General features: G+C 54.5%; 1 protein-coding gene across 6 annotated transcripts in view; it reads left to right on the top strand.

Annotated features, from left to right (window-relative positions):
• AP3B2 (adaptor related protein complex 3 subunit beta 2) overlaps positions 1-25,796 on the top strand; it is a 59,419-nt gene that overhangs the window by 8,906 nt on the left and 24,717 nt on the right. For 3 of the 6 annotated variants that reach the window (XM_090028839.1, XM_090028838.1, XM_090028837.1), the window contains exons 1-15: positions 3,827-4,062; positions 10,415-10,490; positions 11,720-11,794; positions 12,788-12,883; positions 15,793-15,953; positions 17,804-17,870; positions 18,303-18,485; positions 19,915-20,091; positions 20,435-20,532; positions 21,068-21,122; positions 21,470-21,541; positions 22,081-22,143; positions 23,167-23,299; positions 23,854-23,963; positions 25,009-25,185. In XM_090028839.1, the coding sequence (XP_089884965.1) occupies positions 3,833-4,062; positions 10,415-10,490; positions 11,720-11,794; positions 12,788-12,883; positions 15,793-15,953; positions 17,804-17,870; positions 18,303-18,485; positions 19,915-20,091; positions 20,435-20,532; positions 21,068-21,122; positions 21,470-21,541; positions 22,081-22,143; positions 23,167-23,299; positions 23,854-23,963; positions 25,009-25,185 (1,773 nt within the window). In that variant the 5' untranslated portion in view covers positions 3,827-3,832. Of the gene's footprint in view, positions 1-3,826; positions 4,063-10,414; positions 10,491-11,719; positions 11,795-12,787; positions 12,884-15,792; positions 15,954-17,803; positions 17,871-18,302; positions 18,486-19,914; positions 20,092-20,434; positions 20,533-21,067; positions 21,123-21,469; positions 21,542-22,080; positions 22,144-23,166; positions 23,300-23,853; positions 23,964-25,008; positions 25,186-25,796 lie in introns of those variants that run through there. The other 3 variants (XM_090028842.1, XM_090028841.1, XM_090028840.1) reach the window with 1 other exon arrangement.

Raw genomic sequence — 25,796 nt, 5'->3', positions numbered from 1 at the left:
CCCTAAAAGGCTTGGTCAGGCCTGTCAATGAGAGGTGCTGCTCCAGGGACAGAGCCACAGATCTGGGACAGAGCTGAGCCCAGATTCTCCCAGGAGTTGGGATCACTACCAGCTCATTTCTGAGCAAAACCTACCCGAATAGCCCCTAAACCAGATGCTCTCTACAGCGCTCAAGTTGTGTTCTGCACCTGCTCCATGTACAGCAGCATCCTGAGCTATCTTTTGAGCTGGCTCCCCTTTGGTCCGTGTTGTGGGATTGCTCTCAGCTTTCTCTCTGGCTAACACCCCAGCCCATGGTTCCCTCCATTCCTATGTCATCCCTAGCTGCCTTGGGGCCGTTCCCCTGTGGTGTGGCTCCTGTGTGACAGGGAGGAAGCAAACCTTTGCATGCAGCAGAGGAGCAAGCAGCACTTTGACCCCAGCCCTCCTGAACAAGGCCTGTCTGAGTCTCATCTGGAAAGATGGGCATTGCACCCTGCTCGAGGATACCCTGGGAGGGGCAGCTCTGCCTCTGTCCCTGTGTAGAAGGCAGGATGGATTGAACCCTTATAGACTAACCAGAGTAATTATATACACGGGGCAGACTGAGGCGGTGGGCATTTGTGCACTTGCACCCTACTTTGATTCCTGCTCCACCCAAAGTTTTAAATCAACTGCCTCCATCTCTTTTTATCTATCCAGCTCTACCACTCTCTATACATCCAACTCTCTCTTTCCATCCATCTCCTTCTCTTCCTATCCTTCTCATGTGCTCTGTCTCTCTCTCTCCCAATCCCTCTATCTGTCCATCCCCCCTCTCTCCATTCATTTTGCTCTCTCTGTCTCTCTCCCTCTTTCTGCCTATGTCTCTCTCTTTCTATCAGTCCATCCATTTTTCTCTATCTATCCCTCTCTTTCTATTCATCCATTTTCTCTATGCATCCCTCTTTCCATCTTTCTCTATCCATCCATCTTTTTTTCTCTCTCTGCATTCATCCATATCTCTTTACCCATTTCTGTATCTATCCATGAATCTCTCTATTCATCCCTCTCTCTGTTTCTACCCATCTCTCTCACTCCATCCATATCCCTTTATTTCCTCATCCATTTCTCCATAAAACTCTCCATCTCTATGTCCATTCATCTCCCTTACTGTCTATCCATCCTTCTCTCTCTCTTTATCCAATCCTCTCCCCCGGTCTTCCTATCTATCCCTTTTCCTCCCTTTCTGCCCATCCCTCTCTCTCTACCATTCAGCTCTCTATCCATCCCTCTTTCTCCACTCATCTTTTTCCCCAAGTATCTCTCTGGATCCAACCATTTTCTCTTTCTCTTTCTGTCTCTATTCCTCTGTCGCTTTTATTCATCTTGTTCTAGCCTGCTCTCTATCCATCCATTTCTCTCTATCCATGTAGTTCCTCAGTCTATGCATCCATCTCTCACTGCATTCATATCTCTCTCTCTCTAACCATCTAAATATCTCTATTCTTCTCTCTTCATCCCTCTCTCTCCCCCTCTTTCCTTCTCTCCATCCAGCTTTCCCTTTCTTCAAAAGACTCTCTTCCTGTCCATCCATCTGTCTTTCTGTTGATCTATCTCTCCCTCTCTATCTAGAGGGAGATTCCTCTCTTTCTGTTCATCCAACTTCCTGCCTTTCTATGCATCCCTCTCCCCACTCTACATCCACCCATTTTTTCCCTCTCTCTACACATCCTTCTCTCTCCATCCATCTCTTTCTCTAGCTATCCATATCTTGCTCTCTTTCTCTCACTATCCATAATTCTGTATCCATCTCTATCTCTCTCCATCTGTCTCTGTCTATTCCTTTCTTTCTCCCTCCAGATTTCTCTCTATCAATCTCTCACTCTCTATACATTAAACTCTATCCACCCATCTCTCTCATTCTATACATCTCTTTATCAACCCCTCTTTCTTTCTGTCCATCCTCCTCTATCCATCCTTTTCTCCCACTATCCATCCGTCTCCCTGTCTTTCTTTCTATCCATCCATTCTCCTCTCTCATTATATGTCCATCTCCTTCTAAATTTCTATATATCCCTCCCTCTCTCCTTCTGTCTATCCCACTTTCTGTCTAACCATGTCTCTCCCTATCCATCCACTCATTTTTATCTCTATCCATCCCTCTCTCTACCCATCCATCTTTCCCTCTCTATCCATCAGTCTTTCTTTCTTTCTCTGCATCCCCCTATTTCTCTTTCTCTCTATCCATGGATCACTTTGTCTGTATCTCTCTATCCATCCATCTTTCTCTTTCTTTCTATGCATCTACCTCTCTGTCCTCCATACTTCTCTCTCTATCCTTCCATTACTCTCTTCGTCTCTATCTCTGCATCACTGTCTAGCCATCTTTCTCTCTATCTCTTTCTCTCCATCCATCCATCGCTCCGTCTATGCATCTCTCTGTCCTTCTCTATCCATCTATCTTGCTCCCTCTCCATCCACTTCCCTCTTTATCCAACACTCTCTCTCACTTTCTGTCCATCTCTCTCTCTCTCTCTCCATCCATCCACCTCTGTCCATTTGTCTTGCATTCTCTCTCTAATCGTTCTCTCTATCCATCCATCCATCGCTTTCTCTGTCTAGCCATCTTTTTCTCCTTCTCTATACATCTACCTCTCACTCTGTATTGGCCAACTTGCTCTCTTTCTTAACATCCTGCCCTCTCTCATTCCATCCATCTCTCTCTATTCATTCATTTTTCCATCCATCTCTCTAAATCTATCCATCTATCCATCTTGCAGTCTCTCTAATCATACATCTTTCTCTCTCCATGCATTTCTCTATCCCTCTATCCATCCAAATCCCTCTTTCTATTCTTCCCTCTCTATCTCTATCTATCCATCTTTTGTCCATCGATTCATCTCTCTCTCCATTCATTTTTCTTTTTTTCTGCACATCTCTCTCTATCCAATTATCTTTCTTTGTCTATCCAGCCATCTCTGTCTCTCCATCCATCTTTCTCTCTCGATCTCTATTCCACATTCTCTGTCACCATCCATCCATCTCCCATTCTCTGTCCATCCCTCTCTATATCCATCCATTTCTCTCTATCTCTCTCTAGTCATCTATATCCCTCTCACTATCTATCCATCCATCTCTATTTCCTTCCATCTTTTTCCCTCACTGCTTATCCATCTCTCCCTCTTTCTGTCCACCCATCTCTATCCATCCATTTTTCTCTTTTTATCCATCCCTCTATCCATCCATTTCAGTCTCTCTCTGTCACTATCTGTGAATCATTCTCTCTCTCTCTCTGCATCCATCCTTCTATCCATCCATCTCCTCCCCCCACCTCTCTCTTTCTCCTGGGTTAGTCTGTAAGTTGTGAATCTCCCTCCCTTTTACTTGAGACCAGCCCAGGGAACCACACCCCTCCTGGGTGTACAGTTCCCGGTGTATTTCTTCCCTGTCCATGCTTCAAGGCCCTCCCCCATCCTGGCCCTGGTGAGGCAGTGGCTGTTCCTCACCCAGGCACAGGGGCTGTGGCCAGGAGGGGGGCAGGAGAGACATAGCTGAATGCTGTCCTGAGCTGATGGGGCTGCTTGGGGCCTGGCAGGACAGCAGCGTCCTCCAGTGCCAGGGCTGGGTTGTTGACACGTCCTCCCTGAGTGACCCAGTGGGGACTGTGAGATCTGACCCCTGCAGCAGGAGCTGCAGCCTAGGCTCAAGGGCTGGGGCTGTAGCAGGGAGCCCAGCCCAGCCCAGCCCAGCCCAGCTTGGCGGGCCCCAGCAGCAGCAGCATCAGGTTGCAGGCGGAGGCGGAGCGGGGACAGCCCCGTCGCTGAGTCACAGCCCCAGCCCCAACTGCCTGCAAACGTGGCTCGGCCCCGCAATGAAGCCGATGCAGAAGCTGCTGCAATTGCCAGCCAGTGCCGTGAACCTGGTGAGGTGCCCTCCGGGGGCAGCGGGCGAGGACGCCAAGAGCCCAGTGCTGCTGGCCGAGGGTGGGCAGCAGAGCTGGTACAGCGCCCTGCAAGCTGATGAGCTCCGGCTGCTCAAGGCACCTGAGCAGCAACCAGCCCCAGACAACAGTGCTGGTGCCAGCCGGACACAGCCACTACGGTAGGGCAGGCGGCGAGCACCAGACTGTGTCCCTCACCCTGTCAGCGCAGTCCCGCTGGCTGCCTCGGAGCCAGGAAAGTACTGGGGCTGGGTCTGGGGCAGCTGCATGGAGCCATCTGCTGCCCCAAGCCACCCAGTCAGTCCTAGGGAGCAGGCAGAAGTGGGATGAGTGAGAGCAGACTCTTCCCATGGGGCTTCCCCCTACTCTGCAGCCCTGACCCCCTTGAAAGGGAAAGAAGGGTCCCCCCCTGCACTGTGCCTGCTTGGAGAGATGCAAACTGCCATCTCCAAGCTCCTCTTCCACTGCCCTGAGGATGGCACGGGAGTATGCCACAGTCTTCCTGAGACTATGGGCTGGGCTGCTGCTTGTCAGCGGGTGTTGGGCCAGAGGGATGGACTGCTGGAGGGTGAGTGGTAAGAACCTGCAAAACATTGCCAAGCCCTGACAGGGCACTTGCCAGATCTATGGTGCCCAGTTTGCTGGCCCATCTCTGGGAAAGCATAGGGGAAGCACAGCCATCTGACCCTGGTCAGGGCAGGCTCCTACCCTGGGGGTGTTTAAGAGGAGGTTAGATAAACATCTTGCTGGGGTCATTTGACCCCAGTATTTTTTCCTGCCATGGCAGGGGTCGGACTAGGTGATCTGCTCAGGTCCCTTCCGACCCTAGAAACTATGAAACTATGGTTCTGGGGATCCCTCCCACCAGCCCTGACCCCCTCACCCCTGTCCTTGTCCAGGTTCCCTGTTGCCTCAAGCTAAGCGTCTACTTCCAGCACCCAGAGCAAGAAGTGCTGGAGCATACTGGCTTCCTTGCAATGACATGCATGTCACTCGCTGAACCAGCATGGGCTTTGGGGCGGGGGAGGAGAAAGCCCTGTGAGGGTCTCAGAGGCTGAGTTGCTAGAGGCCACAAATACACCCCAGTAGATAGGGCCTTGCTCGATTCCCACCTTGCTGCGTCACGCTGCCCCTGCCCGCTGAGTGGCTTGATGCCCTGTTACCTGTGGGCTCTGGCCTCCACGGTGGCACTGGAGAAGTGCTGCAAAGAACCTAGATTCTAGTTTCTGCGGTTCCTGAGCTGCTCAAACCAGTGGGGGTGATTTTCATTCTGTCTTTCCCAAATCTGCATCCCTTGAGCATGAAGCAACTTGCTCACTCTACTCAGGACAGTCCAGATCCAAATGCGCTATTTCCTTCCTGTTGCCTCTCTCACACTTCCCTCAAATGTGAGAGCTGTTCCCATTGCCCCTAAGTGCTGAGGCAGGGGCAGCCTTGCAGCAGAAGGTGCCTTTCCTTATCCTCATTGCAATCCCCACTGCAGCGTGTTGGTGCTGTGGTCATTAGAGCTGATCTCAGGGTTAAGTTTGTGATTCATGAAGGCCTTGATTTCCACTTGGGTGTGAGTGTCATCCTGTCTAGAAACTTTGATTCTTCTTCCCGCAGCTGCAGCTGTTGACTGAGGGCAGGTGACTGAGTCTCGGGGCTTGGGTCTGCACACATGATGCCTGCTGATGGATTTGGGAGTATCTGAAGCCGCAGGCTGAAACGTCTGTGGTGGAGGATACTTGCCAGTTGCAGTGCAAAGCTGCTCCCTGCACAGTGGATGTAAATCAGACAGGTCCTGCCCTCAAACCCCAGAATAAATACTCAGACCTACCCATAGCTCTGTCTGATATTTGCTCCTGGTTGGAGGAGAGGCTGGTGCTATTTTGGAAAACTGCTTGGGATTTCTTTTTTGTCTTGAAGTAACTTCTGTGCAGTTAGGGAAGCTCATGGGCTAATACATGTGCAGTGTCTCTTGGAAAGTTACTGTAGGATTTAGCAGACCGTTCTGTCATTTCCATAGGGGCGTGTATGTTTAACCTACCCTGTGGAATTGAATAGGGCATGACCACACGGCTGCAGAGCTCTGCAGTGATTTAAACTGTGCCAGCCAGACTCTCAGCTGCTGCAACTCGGTGTAATCCCATTGAATTCACTTCGCAGATTTGCACCAGAATCCAGCCCTTTTTCTCCCCCCTCTATTAAATGCCATCCCTTTGTTCCAGGGGGGAATCGGCCCCTGGCACCTCCGGTGCCTTCACTGAGACATCTGAGTGTGGAGAGCTTCCCAGATCAAGCTCCAAACTATGAGGCCAGCTGCTGCCATGTGCTTGGGTCGGATTACCTCTTGTCCATGAAAGTCAAATTGCAATTAGAGCATTTTAAAAAAATTTTTTTAAAGAAAAGACCTTGTAGAAGATGTTGGATTGGGGCTGGTTTATTTCCAGGTTGAGCTGATTCCCACTAATGTGGCCGTGGCCGTGGCCGTGGCCGTGGCCTAGGCCTAGGCCTGTCCTGCCGAGACTTGGGATCCATTAGAGAGCTCCTGCTCTTTAGGGCAGAGCCGCCCCCCGAAGTGTGCGCCGCGGGGCCTGCAGGGGTGGCCGCGTTCCTAGGGAGGGAGGCTGCTACAGAGGGCATGGGAGGATGCGCAGCGGGTGCTGTAGTTATGGATCACTAGAGCAGAGGACCAGCAAGCTCAACCCGCAGGTGACCTGCATCCCTCCCACGGCCACAGGCTGCTAGCGGAAGGCACCTCGTCTGTCGGTCTGTAACCCCAGCCTGCCGCCAGCAGTGGCAATACGCCCGTTAAGGAGAAAGAGCAGAGGCCATGCGAGAAGCCCAAGCATTGCGGTTGCTGCGGCAACCGGCCCTGGCCTTCCAGCTCCTTTTCAGGCTGCTGTAAATGAATTCCTGACAGGGCATAAATATTTCACAGGCAGCTGTGGGTTGAGTTCCCTGCCCGAAGCCGGCAGCTCCTCAGCCTCCCAGCCCTGCGACCTTTGAGCGGGGGCTGCCAGGGGTTCGAGTCCCCTCGCATCCCCTGCCTTTGCTGCGGGCTAAGCTGTGGGAGGTCCCAGTTTGCTCACTGAGGCCTTGGGCAACCCGCCTGCCGTGCTGTGGCAGAGGCGCACTTCCCTGAAGGACGCTGACCCCCTCTGCCTCGAAATCTACCTGTCCCCTGACCTGTCACCACCCTGGGGTTCACTGCAGCCTTCCCTCCCCTATCCGTCTGCACGCCGTGCAGAGCAAGCTTGTCACAAAACTGGGAGCCCAACCTTTCTGGTGGTTTCTGCTCCCTCCCCCTCCCCCCCCCCCCCCGCACACACACTCTCCTCCATTCTTCCCTATTTAGGGGATGGTAGCAATGGACCCATCTCCTTCCCTAGCTCTTGTGGGAGCGGCTGTCCGAAGGTCCCAGCTTCCAGGTGGGTTTTGGTGGCAGACTCTCTGGCCCTGAGCTGTGTGTCAGGATTGTGCAGGTCTGAGCTGGGAACAAGCCCCTTTCCCCGGCCGCCTGAGAGCCCTGTAAAACCGATGCCTGTTCTGCGCAGTGAGGGACCCAGTCCTTCCCTTCACCTCCCTGCCCTCTCCCTTCCTCAGCCATAAAAGTTGCTCAAACATCCCTGAGGAGGTTATGAAATGCTTTATTTGCTGGTTCAGTCGGACTAACAAGGAAAGCCCGGTGCTTACAGCTGGGAAGCGTCAAGCCGGAAGCTGGTTAACTGCTATCGTGCTTGGCGCTGCTGCCTTGAGGCGTGACCTGCCTGCGCCACTGATGGCAATGCGAGTGGCTGATATGGGTGGTAGGCCGCTTCTAGCCGCGGCAGGTTCTGCCCAGCGCAGGTGGGAGCGGCCGGCTTGGTTCGGCACGTCTCGGCTGTGGGTGGCCATGAGGTCAGTCTCATGGGATCGGGGCCCTGTGCTGCGGGGAATCGTGTTGCCCCTGACCTGTGCTGTGCGTCAGCTGCACTCCAGGCCATGCGTGTCGGTGGCACCGGGGGTCTTCTGTGCATGGAGCAAGCTGGCATTGCACCCTTGAGCTCAATCCATGTACCAGACCATCGGCCTCCTGGGGGTCTGCTGCACCTGGTGCTCCCAGGCATGAACTCAAGTCCGCTCAGACCTGTTGGCTTCAGGTGGCACCTGCTTCCTGCAGTGGGGATGAGTGTCCCTATCTCCCCATCCCTTTACTGTGGTGGCTCCTCTGGGTATATGAGAAGGACGCAGGTCTGTGAGGATCTCCACCTGCTGCTGTGAGGGGCCACCTCTGCGTGTCCTTTTGCCTGTCTCTTGATCCTGTGGCTCTGATCCTTTGCTGGGGCATAGGGGATAGTGAAAGCCTTGATGTAGGGTTGCTGGGATGGACAGAGAAAAGCCTTGGGAGCCGGCTTGCTCAGTCCAGATTGTAGGGCTAAGCATTGCCCAGGCTCTGTGGGCTGGAAGGACTGACAGCGCTCAGGCCATGCCTCAAAGCAGATGAGGAAGGAGTCCATTAGAGCTGCTTGGGGCAGGGGGTTGGGAGCTGCTTACAGCCGTGAGCCACGTGGCTGGAGAGTCCTTCCCCGGTAATCCTTCTGTCAGCTCTTTATCCACAGCAGATAGTGCAGCTCACAGGCATTGGGCTGTGCCAAGTCCCTGCTGTAAGAGGCAGTGACCCCAGGTGTGGCTGGACCCTGGCTGGGGAGTGGGGACCTACTGCTCCCAGCTGGGACCTTCTCATTGCCCTGCAAGAGCTCCCAGGCTGGCGGTGGGAGATAAGCTGCTGTGTGTATGTGTGTGCAGAAGGAGTAGCAAAACTGTAAAAGGTATGCAGGTTCCAGCCACGTCCCAGAGGCAGGGCGCAGGCTGCCGGAAGAGGTTTCTTTGGGTAAATGCTATGGCTGGAGCACTGCACCCAGCAGCTGGTTTTAGCAGCCTGCAGTCAGAGCCAGTGCTAGGTTGAGGTTGCAGCAGGCAGTTGGGGTGGAGGTTGGCAGCTCTAGGGGAGATGGGGCCAAGAGCAGAGATCCCCAAGGACTAGCTCAGAGTTTTACGTTTCTTTTGGATGAAACCGGGACTGGCAGGAGCCTTCACCTCCAGCCCAGGCAGTGGTCCCAGAACTGTCCCAGCCTTGTCATGCCTATTCGTTTCCTGGGAGAAGAGACAGAGCCGCAGTCTCTAGCCCCAGGTCTAGACTGTGCAGCCATCTGGCTGGGTGTTGTCTGAGCTCCAGATGGAAGAAGAGTTTTGGGCACAGGCCACAAGGAATGGAGCAGATCAGCCTGACTAGCCACATGAAGGGCGGAGAACGACAGCTCCTCCGTTCCCAGCTCTACAACAATGTAGCCTCCTTCCTGCCTGCTGGGTGACACGGGTGTGCCAGACACCAGTGTTCAGAATTTGGGAGTTAGGCCCTGGGATTAGGGGAGGGAGTAGCAAATCATGAGAGAGATTTTAAAAAAGAAAAATCCAGTTGGGGATTGTCACTGCCATGGGACCTCTGTGCCTTCATGTCCCATGCAGGCTGTGCTTTCCACATTCTCCCTGCAAGCCCAAGGGCAGGAAATGTTCTCCTTATGTCCTCTATAAAAGCAAAGACTCTCCCAGTCACAGGACTCCAGGACCTGGGGATTTAATAAAGCCCCAAAAGTCTTGAGACTGGGAGTCAGGCCAGGATTGCTGGCCATGTTGCTCATGACTCTTCTGCACTTCCCTAGACAACCACTTGTTAGGCCCTCAGCTGGGGATGCTGGTCCCCACCCCCCGGCAAAGAGTGACCCGGCCCTTGCTGCAGGTACAGAGCACCTCAGATACTATGGGTAGTATCACTGGCTTTCAGAGCCAAGAGGTTCACCTGGGCTGTAGCAAAGCATCCAGACTCTAGGGACCCATCTACCTGCTCCCCCTAAACCCTCCCAGTATAGGACTGCTTTTAGCATCTGCTACCACAGGTTCCTCTCTCCTGTCTTCCTGATGTCTGTGTCAATAGTTGGGGCCACAAACCCGGGAATCCACCAAGCTTTGGGACGTGCCAGTGGTGCCCACGTTCCCGCTCGGCTCCCTGGGTCAGACCTGGGTCTCGTATGTTCCAGTAGGCTGGGGTGCGGGTCAGATGGCCTGGCTCTTCAACCCGTAGGAAGCACAGTGTTTCCCTTCTGGTGTTGAGCCACTGACACCAGCCCCCAGGGAAAACCCAGCCTGTCCTGATGGGTCCAGGGTTCCTATGAGGTGGTTAACAAACCTGCATCGGGCAGTGTCCTGCCTCAGTTTCCTCACTGGTGAAAGAAGGTTTGCTGCGTATCCATTCACTGAGGATGCTTGAGAAAGTGAATATAAATGATCTTTAGAGTACATTGAAATCTTGAGCTGGGTAGAGGTTGTTACCAGGATCAGTGTGTTGGATGCCCAGGGCTGCAGTTTCTGTGGGATGGCCTGGAGCAGGGAGGACAGGCAGCTACCTGAACTGGTGTCTGAGGGATCAGGTGGCCCCCAGGTGCCTGCCTGGCATCTATAACTCCTTCTTTGAGGGCTCTTTTTGCTTTGCAGGCACGATGACCTGAAGGAGATGCTGGACAGCAACAAGGACTCTCTGAAGCTGGAGGCCATGAAGAGGATTGTCGCTGTGAGTGTTGGGCAGGTGGGGTTGAACCACAGAGCATGGCATAAGGCTCCAGGTGCCAGGAGCTGCTGAGTTGCTCAGTTGCAGGGTTGCTCAGTGACTGTACAGGCAGGCTTCTGTGCCTCCATTCCCCCTACATGTGGGGTTGGCCTCCCAGACCCCTAATTACCATGTGGACACTGCAAGGGTGAAACTGTCCTACCAGTGTCAGTTATTAGCATTGATTCAGCACTGAATTGAGAGAGGTGAGTTAGCCTGCATGAACCATCCCCTCCATTTTGCAGATGGGGAAACTGAGGCACAGTAGGGACAAGGGAGATTGTATTTGCTGGCGCTCTACCAGGAAGTTGTGTCAGTGCCTGGAGTAGATCAGGACCCTCCTGCTTCCTGGTCCCATGCTTGTTCCTCCAGACCTCACTGCCTTGTTGGCCTTCCCTCTGCATCAGAAACCACCCTCCCCTCCCATTCACCAGTGTGGGCAGGTCCAGCATCTCCAGTTTCAGCTCTTTGGCTGCCCACTGCCTCTGCTGGGTCAGAGCTGATCAGGCATCTGTGGTCCTTCTGCTTGCCTAGGAGAAGCTGAGAGTCGCAGCGCTGCTGCTATTGTGACGTGTTTCAGTTGTGCCTGGGACCAAGGTGTACATCAGAGCCCCACTGTGCTAAGGACTGTGACCCACCGCTCCCACAGTAGTTGAGGGGGGGCTCCACTTTCTCACCCAGGTTTCATAGTTTCATAATTTCTAGGGTCGGAAGGGACCTGAGCAGATCATGGAGTCCGACCCCCTGCCATGGCAGGAAAGAGTACTGGGGTCAAACGACCCCAGCAAGGTGTCCATCCAGCCTCCTCTTAAAGACCCCCAGGGTAGGAGCCTGCACCACTTCTCTTGGAAGTTGGTTCCAGATCCTAGCTGCCCTGACCGTGAAGTCACGCCTCCTGATGTCTAGCCTGAATCTACCCTCTGCCAGCTTGTGACCGTTATTCCTGGTCACTCCTGGTCGTGCTCGGGGGAACAGGGACTCCCCCAGTGCCTGCTGGTCCCCTCTGACTAGTTTGTAATAGGCCACTAGATCTCCCCTCAGCCTTCTCAGGTGATGGAAACCAATGGATTTGTAGCCCAAGACTGTGGATTTCTCCCCATGCTGTGGTTTAATTGAATCTCTAATGTGCTCTGAGCCAGCTACACCCCTGCATCCAGGCTGTGTCTTCACGCTCTCCCCTCCCTTCTCCCCAGATGATCGCCCGGGGGAAGAATGCATCTGACCTCTTTCCAGCTGTCGTAAAAAATGTGGCCTGCAAGAATATTGAGGTAGGCAGCTCCTTGGGCATCATGGTGTTATCTGCCAGCGGGGCAGTGTCCAAAGGGACCAGTGCCTGTTGGGTGGCTGCATGGGGTCTGAAGCTGCCCGAGATTCTGGGACAACCCCTTCTTGAGGGAAGCAGCCAGCTGCTCTGAGACTTTGTGTGGCCTCTTACTCTCACCTGGTGGGATCTTCGGTCTCATTCTCCCCCTTGCCCGCTGGGTGAAACAGTGGGCTTGTCTGGAGGAGGACTGTGGGACAGTGCATCACAAGACAGGGCAGTAAATTGGCCAAGCTGGATTCCATGAGACTGCGTAGAGTTGAGTTCTAAACGGGGACCATAGCAGGCCCAGACTCTGTCCCAAACATGGCAACACAACAGAGGATTCTGGGAGAAGAAATAAAATGCATTTACTGCCCTTCCTCCCAGCCCTGCCAAACTGAGCAAACTCATTCCAGCCTCTGAAACTACACTCCTTTCTGCCCCCTGCCCCTTCCATATACATACACAGATGCTGAGAGCTGGGACTCCTTTGTATCAGTGAAAAAGGAGCAGACACACAGCACATAGCCCTGTACTTTGTATCATGATAGAGTTCAGGGTAGGGTGACCCCGGGGGAAAACAACAGTAAAAATACACCAGTGGAAATTAGTGGTATAGGTGTTGTGTGTCTGCAGTTATTCTGGTATAATCCTGGGCTCAGTGCACTGTCTCCTAGCAGCTCCTTTGCCACCCAGTGGCAAGCAGCTGTAACAGCCAGTCCTGCCAGAAAGTGCTGACACTGCTCCCTATCCCAGTGGAACTGAGATCAGCGCAGAACGATTTTACTACACCAGTGCCAGCATGTTGCATGTCCAGGCCCTGGATCTAGCAGCCGGGACAGTTGCCTCTTTCAATCTGTGCCCATGGGAGCTGGGCACCCTGTGCAGGAGGCTGACGTGATGGGGTAGGGGAGTGTCTGAGGGTGGCACTGAGCAAGGACCTATCTCTGCCTGGCAGGTGAAGAAGCTGGTGTATGTCTACCTGGTGCGATATGCAGAGGAACAGCAGGACCTGGCCTTGCTTTCCATCTCCACTTTCCAGCGGGGACTAAAGGTTAGGTGCTGCAGTCTGTTGTCAGGGGGAGTGCTGGGGTGGGAGTTTCAGTGCGTTATCTTTTGGGTGTTATGAGGGATTGGCAGTGGGTGTTGCCTCCAAGCTCCTGATCATCTTTTGGAAGTGGCAGAAATAGATCCCTCTCTGCTGGTGATTGCAGCTGGTGTCACTGTTGCTTGGGCTTTTTGTGAGATTTGTTAGCTAGACCATGGGCAGGAAAACACAGGGCTCTGCCCTATTGCTTGGGACAGCACTTGCTGGCCTGAAAGGGTTTCTGTACATTCACGTTCTTTCTCTCTTCCAGTCTGGTAGCCTGGTTGAGACCATGCTTGGGGCTTCTAGACAGAGCCAAACCTGTCAGACTACAGAGCCTGACCACACAGCTCTCAGACCCTCCCGGGCTGAGAGGTCCTGCCCACAGAGCAAGCTTCAGGCAGGTTTCCTAGAATCCTCATCTTCTGACCTCAAGTCTCCTCTGGCCTCTCTCTCCACCCCCATCCCACACAGTGCCAGTGCCAGCCTAGTAAAACCTGCTGCCACCTTTGCCCTTTGCACAGGCTGGCACAGACTCTGCCCTCCCTGCCTCCCCACAATGCAGCCAAATGAGAAAGGAGGATGTGAGTGCTGGGCAATGCGCTATGACCCCAACCCCTGGCACTGGCTTGGGGAGTGTGTACAGGCATGTTCTGTCCAGTGCCCAACTCCAGCAGGTGCTTCTGGTCTTCTTACTCCCCTGCCAGGATCTGCCCAGTGCTCAGCTTACAACTCCAGTTCCTCCTCAAGATGCAGGTCAGTCAGGATAGAGAAAGAGATGCATAGAGAGGCTGGAAACATGAGGTTGGAACCAGAGCTGGTGTGATAACTCTGTGGCCTGGGATAGGGGTGGATGTGTTTGGGGGGGAAAGGCCTGTGAGGCCTCTTAGAAGCCCACACTGGACTTGGTCACTTGAAAACTGATAGGGGATGCCCCTGCTGGGCCCTATCATGGTTGATCTGGGCATGTGCCAGTCTGGGCATGGAGCAAGAAGGCCCAGGGTGTAGCCTGGCAGAGAGACTGCTGCACCCAAGCTCCTCTTTTGAGGCAGGGGCCCAAGTGCAGACTGGAGGTTTTTGGGACCATAGTTTCATAGTTTGTAGGGTCGGAAGGGACCTGAGCAGATCATCAAGTCCAACCCCCTGCCATGGCAGGAAAAAGTACTGGGGTCAAATGACCCCAGCAAGGTGATTGTCAAGCCTTGTCTTAAAGACCCCCAGGGTAGGAGCCAGCACCACTTCACTTGGAAGTTGGTTCCAGATCCTAGCCGCCCTGACCGTGAAGTAGTGCCTCCTGATATCTAGCCTAAATCTACCCTCTGCCAGCTTGTGACCATTATTCCTGGTCACTCCTGGCAGTGCTCGGGGAAACAGGGACTCCCCTAATGCCTGCTGGTCCCCTCTGACTAGTTTGTAACAGGCCACTAGATCCCCCTCAGCCTTCTCTTGTGAAGGCTGAACAGGTTCAGGTCCCATAGCCTCTCCTTATAGGGCCTGCCCTGCTGCCCCCTGATCATGCGAGTGGCTTCCTCTGGACCCTCTCCATGTTGTCCACATCCCTCCTGAAGTGCGGCGCCCAGAACTGGATGCAGTACTCCAGCTGCAGCCTGACCAGTGCCTCATAGAGGGGGAGGATCACCTCCTTGGTCCTGCTCGAGATGCATCTGTGGATGCATGACAAGGTGCGGTTGGCCTTCCTGACTGCGTCCCCACACTGCCGGCCCATGTTCATCTTGGCATCAATGATGACTCCAAGATCCTTTTTCTGCTTCTGCACTGATGAGAAGGGAGTTCCCCAGCCTGTAGGTATGGTGCTGGTTCTTCCTCCCCGGGTGCATCACCTTGCACTTGTTGGTGTTGAATCCCATCCTGTTCTCATCCGCCGACCCCTTGTAGCATGTCTAGGTCCAATTGTAGCCTATTCCTCCCTTCTAGTGTGCCCACATCCCCCCCACATCTTAGTGTCATCAGCAAATTTGAACAGGGTGCTTTTTACCCCCTAGTCCAAGTCATTGATGAAGATGTTGAACAGTGTGGGCCGGAGGACTGAGCCCTGGAGATCCCCACTGCTCACATCCCTCCAGGTCGAAAATGACCCATCCACCACCACTCTCTGGGTGCGGCCCTCCCGCTAGTTGGAGACCCAATTGACTGTGTAGGTGTCGACACCACAGTCCCCCAGTTTTTTAATGAGAATGGGGTGAGAGATGGTGTTGAAGGCCTTCCTAAAGTCCAGAAAGACTACGTCCATTACTACTCCTGCATCTAAGGATTTGGTGACCTGGTCATAGAAGGCCACCAGTTGGAGAAGAGCAGGTGGTGGCACAGCCAACTCAAGAGTGAGGGGCATGCCCCACACTAGCTGACCACCTGCAGCCCCACCCTTTTCCAGAGGCTTCTGGTAGAGACGCCTGTATGGGCCAGGAGGAGCCCTGGCCAGCCAGCCCCAACCCTGTTGTGGCAAAGCTGTAGGAAGGCCTAGGTTTGGCTCTGATCTTGGGAAGTCCCCAGGGGATAGGGACTGAAGAATCTGGTGCTGGGTGCATGTGCCAGGCAGCAGGGAAGTCTGTTGTGCCCAGGAGCTGCCCCAAGTGCTGGGGTGGTTCTTGCTTTCCTCTCTCCACACCCTCTGGGGATGCTGGAGTTAGTCCCAGTGGTGCTGAACTCAGTAGGCTCAGCACCCGGGCAGCCAGGACTGGTGGGGCTGGGTGTCAGTGTCAATGAGAAGGGAGTTGCATCTCGCAGGGAATCCACTGCTGCTCCAGGAAGCAAAGCAGAGCCCCTTTCCTCCCAGGACAAGCATGTGAGCTTCTCCCTTGCACCCATGGGTGCTGAGACCCGCCCGGACTGTCCCCATGTTGTCCCTCTCTCCGCAGGATCCCAACCAGCTGATCAGGGCCAGTGCCCTGCGGGTCCTGTCCAGCATCCGGGTGCCCATCATCGTGCCCATCATGATGCTGGCCATCAAGGAGGCGGCATCGGACATGTCCCCATATGTGCGCAAGACTGCTGCTCATGCCATCCCCAAGCTGTACAGGTAACAGCCCCTGCAGCCCACAGCTCACCTTTCCTGCAGTGCTCTGCACCACAGCCAAGGCAGGAAGCTAGCACTGCCATACATGACTGGGCTCATCTGCACCCCTTCTGTGCCCTTAGGAGGGTGCAGCAGATCCGCTCAGAGACCAATCATCCTGGCCAAAATTGTAATTCCAGAGCTGTCCTGCTTTGTGCATGGAGGGGCCATGGGTATGTGAGCCTGGGCACTTCCTACAACCCCCACCCATGGCCCAGCTGTCAAGGGAACCCAGTTAGCCACTGCTATAGCTCCACCCTCTCCCAGAGCACTGTGGGTTGCCTCCAACTCCCTGGGCAAGGACTGCAAGCCCCAGGAGGGTGTGAGGTTCCTTCCCAAGCACAGATGGTGCCAAGGAAATCCACAGCAACTAGAAATGAAACCGGCAGCCTAGCAACACCAAGTGCTGAGGAGTGCCAGGCAAAGCGTTGGCTCCCCAGATGAAGCCTGTACAGTAACCAACAGGCCATCAGGACCTTACTGATATGTGGCTAAGCATCTCAGTGCCTAGAAGGCACTATGGTGGGGCAGCTGAGGGTTAGGGTGTGTGTGGGGCAGGGGGTGGTGGTGTTCCTGCTTTTACAGTCCCTCCTTTTTCATAAGAATTTTGGAAAGATTTCCTTAAACTTCCATTTTCAGGGGCTGTGCCATTGCACACTTCATGACTTTGATGGCTTGAGATGCAGATTGCTGGGCACAGGGCAGGACTCCCTGGCCTGGGCTAGGGTAGATGATTGCTCTGGCTGCTTCTGGTCATTGAATGCAGTGGATCAGTAAACATTTCCCCAGACTGGCCTTATGCACTCTTCAGCCAGGAAAGTAACTAGCAAGGACCTGGCTGTAGTCAGCTCTGCCTGGTCAGGGTCACATGGCAGGAGCAATGTAGCAGCTGGACAAAAAGTACAAAGTCAACTTAGTTCTTGAGTTTGGACTCCACAGACATTACCAAGGGGTCATGATTGGTCAGACACAGGAGTGACACTACTGGGCAGGCCAGGCTGGAGCTGCTCCAGACTGGAGGCAAAGGGTTCACATGGATTGGAGGCAGGCAGGGGCAAGGTGGGGCAGTAGGGTAGAGGAGAAAAGCAGGACCTGCTGTTTGGTCTGGAGTACATGCCTGCACATATCTCTCTGGGTAAATATTTGACCCCTGTATATGGCTGGAGTCCTTGAGTAGTTACCCGGGGGGGTGACTTTTTGCCACAGAACCCTCATGCCCCCGGCATCAAGTGCTGTGCTCTGCCCATTAGCAGATGCAGGGGTAAAAAAAGCCATGTCTCTACCATTCCCACTTTGCTAGAAGGAGCTGGGACCACTCTGCTGTGTGTTATAACTTACAGGCCCTGCAATCCATCAACTGATGGAGATTCTCCTGACAGACACCTGCACTTGGGGAGTAACTGGGTCTGATACCTCAGGTCTGTCACAAAGTCCATGAAGGTGATGCCAGCCCCACGCCCCTGCCTGCTTTGGCTTAAGGCAGGGAGGGCTTTGGCAGTCCCCTATAGCAGAAGTTTCCAACCACCGGGCTGTGGCCCAGTACCAGGCCATGAAGGGTTGGCTGTCAAGTTGTGGCACAAGCCCCCTGCTTGACCCCCTCCCCCACCATCTGTCTACCCAGCCAAGTAGCTTCCATCACCGGCAGCAACATGCAGGGTTAAAGCCCGGCTGGGGAACAGCCCTGGGAGGGAGGCAGCTGGCTCTGCCGCTCCCATGCCAGTCCGCGACTTAAAAACATGTTGGGAACCACTGCCCTACAGCAGTTCCTTACTACTGCTGTCAGCATCCTACTTGGCTGATTCTCTCTCGTGCAGCCTGGACTCGGACCAGAAGGACCAGCTGATTGAGGTGATTGAGAAGCTGCTAGCAGATAAGACCACGGTGAGTGGGGCATAGTATCCTGGGATGGCCCTGGGGAACCCTGTATGGGGCGGAGCTGCATTATTAAAGGAGTTTCTAATACAACCCTCTTTTCAGGCTAATATCTCCAGGCTGCCTAAGAGGTTGACCTGGGCTCTAGCTTCATGAAGGACCCAGTCCTCTGTCTCCCTGGGGACCACTGCCTTATTTCATTATCAGCCAATTCCCAACCTGGCACCCTACTTGTCCCATCAGCTGTGCCCTCAGAGCTAGGATTCCACCCAGGAGCCTGGCCCTGGGGCTTCTTCCTTCATCTCAGGGCTGTGAGGGAGCCTCCCTAGAGACTGGTAGGGAGGGCCAGCTGGTAATGCAGCTCCTGCTGCCACCACCCCTCTGCCTGCCCCACTTACTTTGGCATCTCTCTGTCTCTCCACACCCCCTTCCTGGCTCCAGCTGGTGGCGGGCAGTGTGGTGATGGCCTTTGAGGAGGTGTGCCCTGAGCGGATCGACCTGATCCACAAGAACTACCGGAAGCTGTGCAACCTGCTGATTGACGTGGAGGAGTGGGGCCAGGTGGTAATCATCAACATGCTGACCCGCTATGCCCGCACCCAGTTCCTCAGCCCCAACCAGAATGTGAGTGAGTGTGTGCTGGGCTAGGGGTAACCAATGAACACAGAGCTAGGGGGACAGGGCAGGAGTCTGGGACTGGGACAGGGGCACAAGGAGGGAGGGGACTCATGCCAGGTGTCACAGGCACAGCATGCCCACCCCCTCTTCACAAGTTCTGGGCTTGAAGTCATGTCCAGTCTGTGGTTCCTGAGCTGCATACAGTTCCCCGGGCCCTTTGGCTCCTTCCACCCTTGCTCCTTGCTGGCTCTCAGCAGCCACACATCCTCCTCCCTTAGCTCAGACTGGAAATTGGATGCACGTTTTGATCTGGAAGAACTGTTCACTACTGGAACAGCTCCCTGAGAGAAGGAGAGGAGAGGCCAGCACCACTGGGAGTCTTTCAGTCAAGGCTCAGTGTCCTTTGAAAGATACGCCCCAGCCTGGCTGTGTGGACTTGTGCAGGGGGAGGCTAGGCAGTTGGTCAGACTACAGCAGTGGTTCCCCAGCTCTAGGGGGTTAATGGATCGGTGTCAGCCCTCGGAAAGGCTTGTGGGCCTCCCTGCGCCTTCAGCCTCTCACTTGGAAATGACAACAATGCACAGGTCTGGGCAGAAAGAGGCCCCTGGAATGGGGAGGGAACCAGGCAAGTGGCAGAAGAGCAGGGGCCACTTGTTGTCAGGGTGCCCAGGGCCATCTAAAGGCATAGGCCTTGACATCACTGCATTGCTCAGACACCTGTGCTGGGCCCCTTTGGGGCCACCCAGACTGGACTGCATTGACAGTAAAGCTTCATAGGACTAGCCAGTGGCAGCCAAGGGACTGAGAGTCTTGGGCAACTCTGTAGTTGCTCCAGGGCTGCACTGGGAAGAGGCTGGAGTGTAGTTATGAACGTGCAGTGGTCCCTGGCAGCCTGGCATTGCTAGAGTGCAATGGAGCCGTGGCTGCACCCACGTACCCTTGGCTACACCCCCAATGCTGGGGCCATGAAGTAGAACCAGCTATGCTACGGATCCCCAGATGAGGAGTGTTGCTGGCCCTCCAGTCACCAGGGCGATGGCTGGGCATCTTGCCACTTATTCTGTAGCCACCTGAAAGGCCACGGTCACTGTTATGAGGAGCTGAGGACACTAGCGGAAGCCTACCCTTTGCCACCAGGGGATGAGGCAGAAGTGGGCAGGGGCAGTATTAGCTGGGGCATGTCTCTAAGGGTCAGTGCTCCTTGTCACCTTCCCCCCATTGCTGTTGCAGGGCAGACAGGTGCAGTGGGTTGGGAGGGTGGAGGAAGTTGCACAGGGGCTGTAGGAGGGTGGCCTGGGCACAAGGAAGTTCCTGTGTGAGAAGGGGGTCCTTGGCAGAGCAGATGCATGAGGGGGTCTAAAAGGAGGGGGCTGGTGGCTGCAGGGAGGGGCTCTGAGTTGGACCTAACACCCCACGGTACTCCCCGTGCTTACAGGAGTCCCTGCTGGAGGAGAATGCAGAGAAGGCCTTCTATGGCTCTGACGAGGAGGATGCCAAGGATGACAAGACGGAAGCCGCCTCCCTGGCGAAGCGCAAGCCCTACGTCATGGACCCTGACCACCGCCTGCTGCTGCGCAACACCAAGCCCCTGCTGCAGAGTCGCAACGCTGCTGTGAGCACCCCCCCACCAGCCCACCAGAGCCTCCCTTGAACACTCCCTGCTGGGCCTGCTTGTGGCCAGACCCTTCATCCCATAGGCACCCTTAACTGCTCCTGAGCAGCAAGGGAAGATGCTGTGGCCTGAGAGATGCATGTACACACACCCTGAGAGCATTGGGTGCTTCTGAACCCCTTGTTTGTCTGTCTGTTTATGTACAGGCTTAACTGGTAATGAGACTTTGACAAGCAGCTCTGGGATGTCAGCTGCCCCTGGAAGCAGGGGATCCTTACCCAGAGACTGGATTGTCCACCTCTGCTCTTTCTTCTCCCAGTGACCCTCCCACCTCTCCCTGCAGGTGGTCATGGCCGTAGCTCAGCTCTACTTCCACCTGGCACCCAAGGCAGAGGTCGGAGTCATTGCCAAGGCACTGGTGCGTCTTCTGAGGAGTCACAGGTTGGCAGACACCGCAGCCTCCCCTCCTTTTTTTTACCCTCATCACCTGCTTGGCTCTTGTCCCCATGTCCCCCCATCCTCCTCACAAGTAACCTCCTGGGAATTCAGAAGCAGAGTTCTTTTGCTATATGTGAGTGACATATCCAGGCTAGAGCTGGCACAGCAAGGCAGAGCTCTCATGCTGACTCTTCCTGGCAGCCTGATATGGTGGATCCTGTTAGTGCCATACCAGGAGCATAGAGAGCTTCTGAGATTAGACCTGGATGCAGCCCATTTTAGAAGGAATCTCAGGCCTACTTCAGTAGCAACAGTGGAAGTTTGTCTTGGATCAAGTCAAGCTAAGGAGCTGTTAGGAATGCCATTGGCCCACAGTGTCTGGTGTTTGGATTCCAGCTCTGGCCTGGGTGCTGGGGACAGGAGGGAGATGGGGACAGACCTGCCCACCTTCCTGTGAGAACAGCCTGTTGTATGGATTCCCTTGCCTATTCCCCTCATCCCTGACCAGCTGACTGCTCTTCTCTTTTCTCCCCTGTAGCGAAGTGCAGTATGTGGTGCTGCAGAATGTGGCCACAATGTCCATTAAGAGGAGGGTGAGTGTCCAGTTCTCTGCCTCCCCCACCCCCCAATGAGTTGAGCTAGGCTGGGAGCTATGTGCGTGTGGATAGGAGCTGACCTGCCCCAAGACCCTGGAGTTGGTGTCTGGTCCCTTCCTCCTCTCCGAGTAATTTCGGCACCATGTGTAGGAACCCTGCTGTAGTATGCCAGTGTGGTACCCTCCCTGACTCCTGCCATACTGGCTCCCAGAGTGCCCAGTGCTAAATTCATTGGGCCTACCTCATGCTCTTGCTAGCTTTTCAGCTTTAGCCCCTGGCTGACCCCAAGGGGTGCCCAGTAGGGGGTTAGGATGCTGCTAATGCCATTGGCTCTGTCTGTGCAGGGGATGTTCGAGCCCTATCTGAAGAGCTTCTACATCCGGTCCACGGACCCCACACAGATTAAGATCCTCAAGGTGAGTCCAATGCTAGGGCACCTGGTCTATATTCATAGATTTCATAGACATTAAGGCTGGAAGGGACCTCGGAAGATCATTTGAGTCCAGCCCCCTGCCCCCAGGGCAGGAAGTCAGCTGGGGTCATAGGATCCCAGCAAGATAAACATCCAATTTTCTCTTGAAGGCATTCAAAGTAGGTTTTTGAACTACCTCCGATTTCAATGTACAGTATCTCCTTCATGGGCCATAGGCCTCTGACCATCAAGCTACTGAAACACCCCTGCCATAGGAGACCTCTGCCTGTATATCTTGTAGGCAGTGGTTGTCTCTGTGTGTTGAGCACCTGTTCAATATGGCCAGACCAGGTGGTTTCTGATGCTTCTGTGATCTTTGGAAGTATCTGCCATTTTCTGGGGATAGGAGGATGTGGGGAAATACATCTGCCATGTGCCACTTACATAGGTGGGTTCATGTCTGTGTGCGCATGTCTGTGCACACACTGTGCTTCCCATTTAAAAGTAATTCCGTTCATTCCCTCCTGTTTTCCTTCCTCCCAGCTGGAAGTTCTGACAAACCTTGCTAATGAAACCAACATCTCCACTATCCTGCGTGAGTTCCAGGTACAGTGGGCCTGTGGGCTGGCTGGCAGAGCAGGGCATGGGAGAGCTCTGCTCTCTAGAAGGTGAATGAGAGGGAGAGGGAGGGGATGCTGTCAGCACAGGAATAAAGCAGAGGGGTTTAGGTTCCTGTATGTGTTGCCACCTACTGGTGACAGAGAGGAATCGTTCACAGCCTGGCAGGAGCTGCCAGTGCCTTCTGCAGTGAGAAACTTCACTAATGTCCAGTAAAGTGGAAACCAAAGTACAGCTCCGTGGTGGCACCTGTTTGAGATATCCACATTGGAGCCTTTGGCCATTCAGCAGACAGTCACAGAAAGCCAATGCCACTCATTTAGCCCAAACCTACTCTTCTCAGACTGTTCCTGACAGAAGCATCTAGGACCACAAGTGCTGGGTGGGCTCAGGGAGGTTTGCCTGTTGTCACATTCATCATTATTAAACACCAAGGAATCCTGTGGAGGTCCTTGGAGGTTTCAGCTCTATTTGCAGACTGTTTTTTTTCCCCAGCCTTTCCCATTCCTCACCCACCAGGTATGAGGAGTCAACATCTAGCTGCTTTGGTTTTGCAGCCTGAGGGCAGAGATGGATGTACTTCTGTGAGAAATGAGGGAAAGCATGTGTGTGCTTTTGTTACGTCTCCTGTGACCTGTGTGGGGCAAGATCTTGTGTGTTTGTGCAGCGCCTGGCACTGTAACGCCTGATCCTGACTGGTGCTTTTCAGTGCTGTCAGAGTATGAATAGGTCCATAATAATCAGCTGGCTAGAGTTCCCTAAGACTGGGGATGAAAACTCCCCTGGAGGAGACAGTCTGGGGGGGGCTGCCAGTCCCAGGGGAGGAAGGTGATTCCCAGGCACGCAGTGTATGTGAGAACAGGGTTTTCCTAGCAGCCTACATTTCTGCAGCTGGTCATGGTGGTTGTCATGCTCCACTTAGTTTGAGCTCTTAGGGCCAGTGCCAGAAGATGCTGCAGCAGCATCTTGCCCCTATACATGCTAATAAAGCTGCCCTGTCTCTGTCCCCAGACCTACATCCGGAGCATGGACAAGGACTTTGTGGCAGCCACCATCCAGGCCATCGGACGCTGCGCCACCAACATTGGGAAGGTCCGAGACACCTGCCTGAATGGGCTGGTCCAGCTCCTGTCCAACAGAGATGGTGAGGGCCTGAGGCACAGCCACAGGGGAACAGTGAGGGGCAGAGAGGACAGACATTTCCATGGGGCACCTGAGGGACATGGGGCTTAGCAGAGCTTAAAATAGAAGATCTAGCAACCGGTGGTGGCTGCCAGCCCCCCATCTTCTCCTGTAGGGTGTGAGGAGGCTGGGCTATTTCTCTGACTGAAACAGCCTGTTGACTAAAACCCTACAGCTGGGTGGTGCTGGCATCACGGTGTTACAGAGCATGACCCAAGCTGGTGCCTGCTGGGCAACGTAATTCTTCAGAGCCCCAATGGAAAAAAGTACAGCTCATGCCAGGTCTGGCTGTTGCTGAGTCTATGACGGATTCAGGGGGTTGGAGTCCTCTGTTCATTCTGTTTGGCAGGAGAGGGTTGTCTCCACCACTCGCAGGGCATGGGTCAGTGGCAGGAGGGATCACCATCTGCCTCTGTTCATAGGTAGAAGGCCTCTGTCTCACCCAAGCTGATCCTGGTGGGGGCAAGGGTATCTCTCCATGCTCAGAGGTGGGGTGGGGCTTTTTCTTGCTCACAGAACTGGTCGTGGCCGAGTCTGTGGTTGTCATTAAGAAGCTGCTGCAGATGCAGCCCTCTCAGCATAGTGAGATCATCAAGCACATGGCCAAGCTGACTGACAACATCCAGGTACAGCCTAGCTCAGAGCTCTGTTGTCCTCGCTGCTGTGTGGGTGGGGGTCCAGCTTTAGGGAAGTGACTCTGGAGGGGCTGGGCCCACAGGCACCCCAGGGATCAGTGCAGGAATGCACTGTCCTTTGTGTCCTACACTGCCCTCATTTGGAAAGGCTGCTGCCTGCTGTTTCTTGCCCACTTCTGGGGCCCATACCCCATGGGGCCTGGCCTCAGCAACTGAGTGCCTGGGGCTGGGAACCGGGTCCCTCAGCTTCTGCAGAGCCTCAAGTTCAGATCCTCCCACATGCTATGAAAACAGGCCTTCCTCTGCCAGCATTGCTTGGCCAGTTTGAGTGTGGCCTCCCACCCACCCTGAGAGGAACTGGCCCTGATTTGTGAGGCCAGTGCCACCTCAGCTGGGCTCACTTGCTCCCTGGTATGGCTCCTCTTGTACTGGGAAGGCCCAATCCCCCAAGCTGTGTGTGTGTCCTTTGGGAGTGACAGCACCTTGCAGGCCTGTTGTCTGGCTTTTTCCATGGGGACACAGGCACACACTCACTCACCTTGGACAGTATATCTGGAGCAGCATGGAGACCAACATGCTACCGCCTTACAAATGGCCCCAAAACTCTTTCCCACAGACTACATTTCTGCCTTGTTCCTGCCTCCCAGGGTCTCTGTCTTCAGTCATGAGCAGCTGTGGGTTTCGGGGGGATCCCAGAATTTTCTGTGCACGATGCAAAGGATTCTGGGAATCATTTAGGCATGTCTCCCAGGCAGGGCCCAGCCTGAGAAGAGGCTGGCTGGGTTAGTTAGCAGGAACCCTGGCCTACAGAGCCAACAGGAGAATATCTGTAGGCTGTAGTCGGACTTCAGATGGGCTGTGCCATGCAGGCATCAGCACGGACATGGCCATGTGGAGCTGGGTTGCTCTTGGCCCCCGTATGTCCCTCCAAGGCCTGCACTGCCCAGTTGCTGAATGTCGGGGCTCAGTGGCTGTGAGTGAGTAAGGAGGGTTTGGGCTGGGGTGAGCAGTGCCCTGTATACGTGTGTGTCTGCAGGTGCCCATGGCACGGGCCAGCATCCTGTGGCTGATTGGGGAATACTGCGAACACGTGCCCAAGATCGCGCCTGATGTGCTGCGCAAGATGGCCAAGTCCTTCACCAATGAGGAGGACATTGTCAAGCTGCAGGTCATCAACCTGGCAGCCAAGCTCTACCTGACCAACTCCAAGCAGGTAAAGGGGGAGATGGGCCAGCACCTTGCCCCAACCAGCTCCAAGGCAGCAAACTGCTCCCAGGAGCACCAGGCTCTGTGCCGAGTGGGTTTTGAGCACCCAGAGGTGATGTCTCACTCATAGCTGAGTCAGTGTCCTCTGCAGCAGCCTCACCCTGTACTTGCCCAGACATTGTTACTGCTGTCCATGACCCCACCTTGCCAGCTGGAACAGATCCACAAGTCCCTGCTCTGAGCAAGAGAGCAGGGCACTCTGTGTAGGCATTGCAGGAAGCCTGGCCCCTCCGTGGCTTCTGGGGCACTGCTCTCTAAAAGACCTCCTATGGTGGTTGCCATGCCACACTATATCATGCCAGTGGTGGGTCTGCTCATGAAAAAAACTAGGCCCTAAACAAAGTGGAGGGTGCTGAAAACCTTGCAGAATGGGGCCCAGTGCTTAGGGCAGGCCCAGCCCAAAGGCATAAATGGGAAGCAATAGTGTGTGTGTGTGTGTGTGTGTGTGTGTGTGTGTGTGTGTGTGCATGGGCAGAGCCAGGCAATCTTACCTCAATCCCGGGTAAGCTCTTTGAAAAAATTATCCTGGCACATATCCAGGAGGGCCTTGCGGGGGAA

The sequence above is a fragment of the Crocodylus siamensis genome, chromosome 15, assembly GCF_052110815.1.
Source record: "Crocodylus siamensis isolate JL-2025a chromosome 15, ASM5211081v1, whole genome shotgun sequence".
NCBI lineage: Eukaryota > Metazoa > Chordata > Crocodylia > Crocodylidae > Crocodylus > Crocodylus siamensis.
The sequence above is the reverse complement of the archived record's forward strand: the minus strand, read 5'-3'. Positions and strand labels throughout refer to the sequence as shown.